Below are 12019 nucleotides of genomic sequence, written 5' to 3' on the forward strand. Positions count from 1 at the left end.
TTTATACTGACGCTTAGCTTGTTTAACCTGTTAGGGCTAGGGGGCAGCATTTGCACGTCTGGATAAAAAAAATGTACCCGATTTAATCTGGTTACTAATCCTACCCAGTAACTAGAATATGCATATACTTATTATATATGGATAGAAAACACTCTAAAGTTTCTAAAACTGTTTGAATGGTGTCTGTGAGTATAACAGAACTCATTTGGCAGGCAAAACCCTGAGACATTTTCTGACAGGAAGTGGATACCTGATGTGTTGTATTACCTTTAAACCTATCCCATTGAAAAACACAGGGGCTGAGGAATATTTTGGCACTTCCTATTGCTTCCACTAGATGTCACCAGCCTTTACAAAGTGTTTTGAGTCTTCTGGAGGGAGATCTGACCGAACAAGAGCCATGGAACGATGATGTCCCATTAGACACCTGGCGCGCGAGTTCATGTTGGGTACCCTCGTTCCAATACGTTATAAAAGAGTATGCATTCGTCCACCTTGAATATTATTCATGTTCTGGTTAAAAAAGGCCCTAATGATTTATGCTATACAACGTTTGACATGTTTGAACGAACGTAAATATATTTTTTCCCCTCGTTCATGACGAGAAGTCCGGCTGGCTTAGATCATGTGCTAACAAGACGGAGATTTTTGGACATAAATGATGAGCTTTTTTGAACAAAACTACATTCGTTATGGACCTGTGATACCTGGAAGTGACATCTGATGAAGAGAATCAAAGGTAATGGATTATTTACATAGTATTTTCGATTTTAGATCTCCCCAACATGACGTCTAGTCTGTATCGCAACGCGTATTTTTCTGGGCGCAGTGCTCAGATTATTGCAAAGTGTGATTTCCCAGTAAGGTTATTTTTAAATCTGGCAAGTTGATTGCGTTCAAGAGATGTAAATCTATAATTCTTTAAATGACAATATAATATTTTACCAATGTTTTCTAATTTTAATTATTTAATTTGTGACGCTGACTTGACTGCCGGTTATTGGAGGGAAACGATTTCCTCAACATCAATGCCATAGTAAAACGCTGTTTTTGGATATAAATATGAACTTGATAGAACTAAAAATGCATGCATTGTCTAACATAATGTCCTAGGAGTGTCATCTGATGGAGATTGTAAAAGGTTAGTGCATCATTTTAGCTGGTTTTATGGTTTTGGTGACCCTGTCTTTGACTTGACAAAACATTACACACAACTCTTGTAAATGTACTGTCCTAACATACTCTAAATTTATGCTTTCGCCGTAAAACCTTTTTGAAATCGTAAAACGTTGTTACATTAAGGAGATGTTTATCTTTCAAAGGGTGTAAAATAGTTGTATGTTTGAAAAATTTGAATTTTGACATTTATTTGGATTCAAATTTGCCGCTCTTGAAATGCACCTGCTGTTGATGGAGTGCACCACGGGTGGCACGCTAGCGCCCCACCTAGCCCATAGAGGTTAATTGCCTTGCGGAGGGTATAGCTACATTGTTTGTATTCGGTCATGTTTCCGGTCACCTTGCCCTGATTAAAAGCAGTGGTTCGCGCTTTCAGTTTTGCACGAATGCTGCCATCAATCCACGGTTTCTGGTTTGGGAATGTCTTAATAGACGCTGTGGGTACAACATCGCCGATGCACTTGCTAATAAACCCACTCACCGACTCAGCGTATTCGTCAATGTTGTTGTTCGCCACAATGCGGAACATATCCCAGTCCACGTGATCGAAGCAATCTTGAAGAGTGGAATCCGATTGGTCGGACCAGTGTTGAACAGACCTGAGTGCGGGAGATTCCTGTTTTAGTTTCTGTCTACAGGCTGGAAGCAACAAAATGGAGTCGTGGTCAGCTTTTCCGAAAGGAGGGCGGGGGAGGGCCTTATGCGTCACGGAAGTTAGAATAGCAATGATCTAGGGTTTTGCCAGCCCTGGTAGCGCAATCGATATGCTGATAGAATTTAGGCAGCCTTGTTTTCAGATTAGCCTTGTTAAAATCCCCAGCTACAATAAAAGCAGCCTCAGTATACGTGGTTTCCAGTTTACATAGAGTCAAATGAAGTTCGTTTCAGGGCCATCGATGTGTCTGCTTAGGGGGGATATATGCGGCTGTGATTATAATCGAAGAGAATTCTCTAGGTAGATAATGCGGTCGGCATTTGATTGTGAGGAATTCTAAGTCGGGTGAACAGAAGGACTTGAGTTCCTGTATGTTGTTATGATCACACCACGTCTCGCTAATCATAAGTCATACACCCCCGCCCTTCTTCTTACCAGAAAGATGCTTGTTTCCTTATAGTATTTCCTTGGTACTCCCTCCCAAAGTAGCCTCGACCAATTAGAAAACAATGTCTGACTTCTCTATAGTGACTGACTAAAGGTGTTCTTTGTCATGCTCCTTCCATCTAGAGCTGATGGAATGTTCAGCAGGTATAAATGCAGTTCTAAGAGGAAGCAGTAGACTAGAAGGACCTTGCAGAGACAGAGATAACAAGCTTTCACAGGTTTTCACACACATCTCAAGATAGCACTGTGGGTAACTACACAACTAACTAAATAGAAAACTTGTATTCAATGCATGATACTGGTGTGGGAAATATTATGAAGTTAATACTCATTATCTCTTGGTACTTGGGCACAAACATGTTGGCCCTTTTGCCTCTAAATTTAGATTCAATGATCTGACATTATTTTGAATGTGACAGTAGCTTAGCACTACAATAGTGATTGTAGTAAACAAGATTAGGTTCAACTTTTTAGAGCTGTTTTATAACATTTCACATTCAAGAATGGTTTGTTGTTTGTTACGTCACAATTCGAAAAGGTTATTTTCTTTTCCCTCCTAGGAAACACTGGTTGACCTGACAGGTAAAAGGACTTAGTTGTTTTGACAAACTACTATGAAAAACATTATTAACTACATTATTTCAAGTTTTACCATTTAAAGTGAAATGGAGTGAGAGTGAAACTGACTGAAATTAAAGGTCTTAAGTATTGATGCCTCCCTTTTGCAGAATGTTCTCAATCCTGGTTGTCACAGTGTTCTTGGCTAGCTGCTTGGCAATGCGTGAGTAATTAAAATGCAATTCTGAATTATAATGATAAAATAGCTTTTGTGCTTTCACCATGTCAAGTGTCAGTTGTGCAGATGTGAGTAAAATAACGTACTTTACTCGGAAAAAAATCTGCCAATAAATCCCACTCCCTCCCACTTACGTCCAAATGGACACTGGGGGGGAGTGGGCTCCGCACGTAACGCCCGCTTGATATCCGCGTCAACCTCCCATACAACCGGTGCCAACAGGCAAGAAGCCGGAATTATGGGAGTGGGATCCGTGGACCGCTCCTCTGTGTCATATATCCGAGACAGTGTGTCTGCCTTAGCGTTCTGGGAACCTGGTCTGTAGGATAGAGTGAACACAAAACGGGTGAAAAACATGACCCACCTTGCCTGGCGAGGATTCATTCTCCTCGCTGGCCCAGATGTACTCCAGATTGCGGTGGTGTCATGACGTTGGCCTGTGAGAAAGGTTTATGGGTTTACCCCCCATAAATACTTTTCTCCCTTCCCCTCTCTCTCTGACCCTACTGAAGGACTTTTGAATAGCCTTTGTTAACCTCTCTTGGGCAGGTGGGACACCACCCACGGTTCACACTTTTCAACAGCCAGTGAAAAATCAGAGCACCAAATTAAAAACCACAAAATGTCATAATTCAAAGTTTTCAAACAAAGGACTATTTTACACCATTTTAAAGGTACACGTCTCCTTAATGTAACCACATTGTCCGATTTCAAAAAGGCTTTATGGTGAAAGCATAAAGTTAGATTATGTTAGGACAGTTCCAACACAAGGAAAAGCACCCAGCCATTTTCCTAGCAAGGACAGGCATCACAAAAACCAGAAAACCAGCTAAAATTATGCACTAACCTTTGACGATCTTCATCAGATGACACTCCAAGGACCTCATGTTAGACAATACATGCATTTTTTGTTCGATAAAGTTCATATTTATATCCATAAACCCCATTTTACATTGGTGCGTGATGTTCAGAAAATATTTTGCCTCCAATACTGCCGGTGAATCAGCACAACAATTTCCAAAAATACTCACCATAAACGTTGATAAAATATTAAACTGTTATTCAAAGAATTATAGATGAACATCTCCTTTATGCAAACGCTGTGACAGATTTCAAAAAAGCTTCAATCTGAGTACTGTGCTCAGAAAAATACACTAGGCAATACAGATACCCGCCATTTTGGAGTCATCTAAAATCATAAATAGCATTAGAAATATTCACTTACCTTTGATGATCTTCATCAGAAGGCACTTCCAGGAATCCAAGGTCCACAATAAATGTTGCTTTGTTCGATAAAGTCCCAATAGGTCCTTGTTGTTAGCGCGTTCAGTAAGCTACTCCAAGTGTAGGAAGCACGCGGAAAATGTCACGACGAAAAGTAAAAAATGTTCAATTTACGTTCGTTCAAACATGTCAAACATTGTATAGCATCAATCTTTAGGGCCTTTATCACTTAGAACTTCAAAAATATTCCAACCGGACGATTCCATTGTCTTGAAAAACATTTTGGAACACAGCTAACTCTCATGTGAATGCGCGCCAATGAACGCCAGTACCTTCCTGAGTCAACAACTTCCAACTTCCTCTGTTCGCTCTCTGTTCATCATAGACGCCTCAAACAACTTTCTAAAGACTGTTGACATCTAGTGGAAGCCTTAGGAAGTGCAAAATGAACCCTAATCACTGAGTGTTCGATAGGCAATGACTTGAAAGGACTACAAGCACCAGAATTCTCCCTTCCTGGTTAGATTTTTCTCAGGTTTTTGCCTGCCATATGAGTTCTGTTATACTCACAGACATCATTCAAACAGTTTTAGAACCTTCAGAGTGTTTCCTATCCAAATCTACTAATAATATGCATATTCTCGTTCCTGGGCCCGAGTAGTAGGCCGTTTAATTTGGGTACGTTTTTCATCCGGCCGTGAAAATACTGCCCCCTACCCTAGAGAGGTTAAATATAGAGAGTCTGGGAACATCAAACAAGTGGGGGGGGGGAACCATATTACGGTAATAGAACCAGTTGTATATCAGGTACGTAATGAGTATGGATGTCAGTTCGGTTGTCATCTGAGACATTATGACTGATGACAGGACGACATAAACTGTACCTGGGAAAGTCTACACATTTTAGTTATCAGATTCACATGGAATTGTTGTGCAATTTAAATGTTTGATATTGAAACTGTTTGTTAGGAGATTAAATGTAATTTTAGCTTCCAAATGAGAGAATTGGGATTTCATAAGGAAAGAGCCCTGACCAATCAGTGGCCCGCCCCTGTGAAGAGACAGGGGTTATAAACGATGAAACACACCCTTCTCCCCTCGCCACAATATAAGTCAGTGACGAAATGTAACCAAGTCTGTTCCGGGTACGTGAGGTCTGCAGCCTCTGCGTTAACCTCTTGGGGCTATGTGGGACGCTAGCGTGCCACCCGTGGTGCACCCTATCAACAGCAGGTGCATTTCAAGAGCGGCAAATTTGAAACCAAATAAATGTCAAAATTCAAATTTTTCAAACATACAACTATCTTACACTCTTTGAAAGATACACATCTCCTTAATCTAACCACGTTGTCCGATTTCAAAAAGGTTTTACGGCGAAAGCATAAAGTTAGATTATGTTAGGAGAGTACATTGACAATAGCTGTGTGTAATGTTTTGTCAATTCAAAGACAGGCGTCACCAAAACCATAAAACCAGCTAAAATGATGCACTAACCTTTGACAATCTCCATCAGATGACACTCCTAGGACATTATGTTAGACAATACATGCATTTTTAGTTCTATCAAGTTCATATTTATATCCAAAAACAGCGTTTTACTATGGCGTTGATGTTCAGGAAATCGTAGGGCACATTCTCCTATCATTTCCTTGTAACCATATGTTTTGTTATGCATTTCTGTGAATTACTTAGATTAGTAAATAAACGATTTTAAGACAATTGATGTATGGATGACTCATAGTGAAGACTGGGTTCGTGCAGATAACCAACAATTTACAACGTTTGGAATGAGACTGACGTGAGGTAAATAACACATCATTAATCAGAAGACTCAGATCAGATAGTATGATATCTGAAAGTTATATTAGGAAAATTATAATTTTGTAATCTGAATATTTTCCTTGATGCCCCGACCTCCTAGTTAATTACAGTTACACGATTAATCAGTTTAATCGCGTAATAATAATCACAGAGAGTTATTTGATAAACATGTCTTCCGTTTTAATGATCCCAAAGACACGACAGTGGTCAGTCCAAATGAGAAAATGGTGTTTAGCCCCCTCAAGCCAATGCCTCCACGCTTTCAGAGCCCCGACAACAGCCAACAGCTCCTGGTCCCCCACATCAAATCAAATCAAATCAAATTTATTTTTATATAGCCCTTCGTACATCAGCTGATATTCTCAAAGTGCTGTACAGAAACCCAGCCTAAAACCCCAAACAGCAAGCAAAGCATGTGAAAGAAGCACGGTGGCTAGGAAAAACTCCCTAGGAAAAACTCCCTAGAAAGGCCAAAAACCTAGGAAGAAACCTAGAGAGGAACCAGGCTATGAGGGGTGGCCAGTCCTCTTCTGGCTGTGCAGGGTGGATATTATAACAGAACATGGTCAAAATGTTAAAATGTTAAAATGTTCATAAATGACCAGCATGGTCAAATAATAATAATCATAGTAGTTGTCGAGGGTGCAACAAGCACGTCCGGTGAACAGGTCAGGGTTCCATAGCCGCAGGCAGAACAGTTGAAACTGGAGCAGCAGCACGGCCAGGTGGACTGGGGACAGCAAGGAGTCATCATACCAGGTAGTCCTGAGGCATGGTCCTAGGGCTCAGGTCCTCCGAGAGAAAGACAGAAAGAGAGAAAGGGAGAATTAGAGAGAGCATATTTAAATTCACACAGGACACCGGATAAGACAAGAGAAATACTCCAGATGTAACAGACTGACCCTAGCCCCCCGACACATAAACTACTGCAGCATAAATACTGGAGGCTGAGACAGGAGGGATCAGAAGACACTGTGGCCCCATCCGATGATACCCCCGGACAGGGCCAAGTTTTGCTCCGCTGGGCTGAGCTTCTTCGAAAAGAACGCACAGAGGTGCAGTTTAGGTGGCGTACCCGAGCGCTGAGACAGCACAGCTCCTATCCCAGCCTCGGACGCGTCCACCTCTACTATGAACGCTAAGGAGGGATCAGGATGAGCCAACACAGGAGCCGAGGTAAACAGAGCCTTCAGGTGACCAAAAGCCCTGTCCGCCCCAGCTGACCACTGCAGTCGCACCGGTCCCCCCTTCAGCAAAGAGGTAATGGGAGCCACTACCTGACCAAAGCCCCGTATAAACTTCCAGTAGTAGTTGGCAAACCCTAAGAACCGCTGCACCTCCTTTACCGTGGTTGGAGTCGGTCATTACGCACGGCTGAAATGCGGTCATTCTTCATCTCCACCGCTGACTCGGACAGGCGATACCCTAGGAAGGAGACGGACTGTTGGATGAACAGACATTTCGCAGCCTTAACGTACAGGTCATGTTCCAACAGTCGACCAAGCACCTTGCGCACCAGAGACACATGCTCGGCGCGTGTAGCGGAGTATATTAGAATGTCATCTATATACACCACTACACCCTGCCCGTGCAGGTCCCTGAAAATCTCGTCTACAAAGGATTGGAAGACGGATGGAGCATTCATAAACCCGTACGGCATGACGAGGTACTCATAGTGCCCAGAGGTGGTACTAAATGCCGTCTTCCACTCATCCCCCTCCCGGATGCGCACCAGGTTGTAAGCACTCCTGAGATCCAATTTGGTGAAGAAGCGCGCCCCATGCAATGACTCGGTCACACTGGCTATGAGAGGCAGAGGGTAAATATACTTCACCGTGATCTTATTTAAACCTCTATAGTCAATGCACAGGCGTAAACCTGCACCCTTCTTCTTCACAAAAAAGAAACTTGAGGAGGCAGGTGAAGTGGAAGGCCGAATGCATCCCTGTCCCAGAGATTCGGTGACATATGTTTCCATAGCCGCCGTCTCCTCCTGTGACAGAGGATACACATGACTCCTGGGAAGTGCTGCATCTACCAGGAGATTTATCACACAATCCCTCCGTCGATCGGGTGGTAGTTGAGTCGCCCCAAATCAGCATATTCAGGGGGGATGTGCATGGTGGAGACCTGGTTTGGACTCTCCACCGTTGTTGCACCTATGGAAACACCTATACACCTCCCTGAACACTGACGTGACCATCCCTTGCGAGCCCTCTGTTGCCACGAGTCATGTTGGGCCAACCAGGGAAACCCCAACACCACAGGAAACGCAGGAGAATCTATCAGGAAGAGACTAATTCTCTCCTCATGACCCTCCTGCATTATCATACATAGTGGAGTTGTGACCTCCCTAATCAGACCCGACCCTAAAGGACGACTATCTAAGGAATGTACAGGGAAGGGCACATCAACAGGAACAATAGGGATCCCTAATCTACGAACAAATGAACGGTCAATAAAGTTCCCAGCTGCACCTGAATCTACTAGCGCCTTATGCTGGGAATGCGGGGAAAACTCAGGAAATTCTATAGATATATACATGTGCGCAACAGGAAGCTCTGGGTGAGTTGGGTGCATACTCACCTGGGATGATACACCAGTGCCCTGCCTGCTGCCTTGACTTCCTGGGGAACCTCTCCAGCACCGACCAGCAGTGTGTCCTCTGCGGCCACAGGTAGTGCAGGAGGCGCTGGGGGATGGAATGGACGGACCCGATCCGGACATCCGCGGGTGGCCAACAGGTTATCCAGCCGGATACATAAATCCACCAGCTGGTCGGGGGTAAGGGTGGTGTCCCTGCAGGCCAGCTCCTGATGAAGGTCCTCACGTAGACTACATCGGTAATGGTCAATCAGGGCCCTCTCATTCCATCCCGCGCTGGCAGCCAGGGTCCTGAAGTCCAGTGCGAATTCCTGTGTGCTCCTCATCCCCTGTCTGAGATGGAACAAGCGTTCCCCCGCTGCTCTCCCCTCAGGTGGATGATCGAAGACCGCCCGGAAACGACGGGTGAAATCCTCATAGCGGGCCAACGCGGAATGGGGAAGTATAGACGCAACGTTGGTCCGCTATGAGGATTTCACCCGTCGCTTCCGGAAGGTCTTCGATCATCCACTCAAGCGCCTTCCCCGACAGACAGGAGATGAGGGTGGACACGCTCTAGTATCCCGAGGGAGCCGGGTGGATGGTCGCCAGGTAGGGCTCCAACTGGAGCAGGAACCCCTGGCACCCGGCAGCCGTCCCATCATAAGCGCTCGGGAGCGAGAGCCGAATCCCACTGGGTCCAGGTGACGGAGGGGTGGACAGCGGTGTGGGTTGTGGTGTGGGTTGGAGTGAAGTTGATGGGGATGTGGGAAAAACCCCTTTTTCCCATTGCTCCATGGTGAGCAGCACGCAATCCATGGCTGTGCCAAGATGTTGGAGCATCATCGCGTGCTGCTGGACGTGTTCCTCCACTGGTACCGGAGGACTGGGTGCACCTGCTGACTCCATAAAAAAAGGTGCGTGATTCTGTCAAGTGTCAGTTGTGCAGAGGTGAGGACGGAGTCAGGCGCAGGACACAAAACTGAGTAAAATAACGTACTTTACTCGGAAAAAGAATCAGCCAATAAATCCACGCAAGGATAACAAATCCTAACACAAAAACCAGGAAACAATCACGCACAAAACATAATGAGAACCAGAGGGTTAAATAGGGAAATAATAGTAATGTAATGGGAACCAGGTGTGAACAATCAAGACATAACAAATGGAAAAAGAAACGTGGATCGGTGGCAGCTAGAAAAATAGAATTATTAATATAGTAAACATATTTCCCATGTTATTTTAGCCATCAAAGATCCGTACTCGTATTCCTCTGCGGTGGGTCAAGGAGGTGGCACCCCATTTGCTTCCTACGGTGAGGGACGCATCACAGGAGTCAGAGTGTGGGAGACCAACAACAACAACTACTACTACTACTACTACTACTACAACAGCAACGCCTACATCAGCGGGTGAGCAGACCCTGACCCATGAACAGACACCACTGACTCAGTCCAACTACACTACCCAACAGACACCACTGACTCAGTCAAACTACACTACCCAACAGACACACTTTTCTTTCACTCTTTCTTTCTTTCTTTCTTTCTTTCTTTCTTTCTTTCTTTCTTTCTTTCTTTCTTTCTTTCTTTCTTTCTTTCTTTCTTTCTTTCTTTCTTTCTGTCTTTCTTTCTTTCTTTATTTAATTGTTGTGTAAATTACATATTCAGTACATGACCAGACAATATTGTTATCTTATCTTACCCAGAGTACAATGTAAAATGTCATTCCTTGATATTCTCTGACGCTACATGCTCTCTCGGTCTGAATGTGCCTTATCAAAACACAACCAACGTGAAAAGCTTCCTCTGTTTTAGGTTCCAGCTGAGATACGGCTCCACCTGGTCCCCTGTGTTTGGTCGTGAAGGGGGTGAAAAGCAGGAGATGGAGCTGTTTAATGATGAGTCCATCGTCGAGGTGTCTGGGAAGTACAACCCAGTAGACTACATCTGCAAGCTGGTGTTAACCACCAACACGGGGCGCACTCTGTCAGCCGGCCAGCCTAGCCAAGTCTCCTTCAACTTCTACCCAGCCAACATGGGCAATGAGCTGAGGCTGCTCAGCGGTCGCTTCAACGGTGCCGGGATCACCTCCATCGGAGCCCACTGGGGATTGGTGTACATGGAACGGGCTGGAAACAGTACTCTGGATACAGCACTGGAAACAGTAACTCCTACTTACTCCTAAAAAGTATGTCTTGCTCTTTGGGATGGTATCCCGGATACAGATTAAGCCTAGTCCTGGACTAGTTACTTTCAATGGAGATTCTCCATTCAACATGCTTTTTAGTCCAGGAGTGACTTAATCTGGGTCCAGGAAACTGACCCTATATGTTTGGACGGATGATTGACATAGATGCTGACAGAACTGTTTTTCATATCACTATCTGATGGGTGCTTCATGAGAATTGAAACTGAATGAATTTGAATGTTTCAAATATTTTGGGAGAATTTTTAAAGTGATCCCTCACTTGAAGCAGTACAAGAATACTTCTAAACATTCAAATTCATTGAGTTTAAATTCTCATGAAGAGCCCATCAGATAGGAATATTAAAGCTGTCCTGTCAGCGTCGGTCACAGACCACATGCGTTGTTACACATCATTTGAGGTTATCACAATTTATCACAATAAATGAAAGAATCATATGGGATTTAAAGGATTAATTATGTCTTTGATTAATTGAACAATCAAATATTATGGGGAGATAATAGCGTCTCAGGGTACTTCACCTTCACTATTTTATACACGCTGCATTTGTTATTTGTTGTTCCTTTTCTGCTACATCTGCTTATGGACATTTTAATAAAAAGCATATCTTTAATCATTATATTTCATTGTGTTCCTTTTGATAGGATCAAATCAAATCAAATGTATTTATAAAGCCCTTCTTACATCAGCTGATTTCTCAAAGTGCAGTACAGAAACCCAGCCTAAAACCCCAAACAGCAAGCAATGCAGGTGTAGAAGCACAGAACCTAGGAAGAAACCTAGAGAGGATCCCGGCTATGAGGGGTGGCCAGTCCTCTTCTGGCTTTGCCGGGTGGAGATTAGACGTTCAAATGTTCATAGATGACCAACAGGGTCAAATAATAATAATTACAGTGGTTGTCGAGGGTGCAACAGATCAGCACCTCAAGAGTAAATGTCAGTTGGCTTTTCATAGCCGATCATTCAGAATATCTCTACCGCTCCTGCTGTCTCTAGAGAGTTGAAAACAGCAGGTCTGGGACAGGTAGCACATCGAGAGAGAGAGAGAGAGAGAGAGAGAGAGAGAGAGAGAGAGAGAGAGAGAAAAAAAATACTTATTCACACA

At 43.8% G+C, this 12019-nt stretch overlaps 1 protein-coding gene across 2 annotated transcripts; it reads left to right on the forward strand.

Annotated features, from left to right (window-relative positions):
* The first annotated feature begins 2410 nt into the window (after positions 1 to 2410).
* On the forward strand, positions 2411 to 11527 carry LOC145860030 (zymogen granule membrane protein 16-like). 2 transcript variants are annotated; one of them, XM_082959949.1, is made up of 5 exons: positions 2411 to 2531; positions 2842 to 2863; positions 3010 to 3062; positions 9952 to 10117; positions 10523 to 11527. In XM_082959949.1, the coding sequence occupies exons 3-5, from the start codon at positions 3011 to 3013 to the stop codon at positions 10890 to 10892; spliced, it is 588 nt and encodes a 195-aa protein (XP_082816075.1). In that variant the 5' UTR covers positions 2411 to 2531; positions 2842 to 2863; position 3010; the 3' UTR covers positions 10893 to 11527. The 2 variants fall into 2 exon arrangements, with proteins under 2 accessions (XP_082816075.1, XP_082816073.1); XM_082959947.1 differs by having other exon boundaries at positions 2411 to 2527.
* The last annotated feature ends 492 nt before the right edge of the window (positions 11528 to 12019 follow it).

This window comes from Salmo salar, chromosome 02, assembly GCF_965601325.2.
Source record: "Salmo salar chromosome 02, fSalSal1, whole genome shotgun sequence".
Lineage (NCBI taxonomy): Eukaryota > Metazoa > Chordata > Actinopteri > Salmoniformes > Salmonidae > Salmo > Salmo salar.

Bases quoted from the DNA above. Each gene is read 5' to 3' on its own strand.
- LOC145860030 (XM_082959949.1), top strand. From the start codon at position 3,011: ATGTTCTCAATCCTGGTTGTCACAGTGTTCTTGGCTAGCTGCTTGGCA. The intron at 3,063-9,951 runs GTGAGTAATTAA...ATGTTATTTTAG, and splicing joins GGCTAGCTGCTTGGCAATGC to CCATCAAAGATCCGTACTCG. The intron at 10,118-10,522 runs GTGAGCAGACCC...CCTCTGTTTTAG, and splicing joins AGCAACGCCTACATCAGCGG to GTTCCAGCTGAGATACGGCT.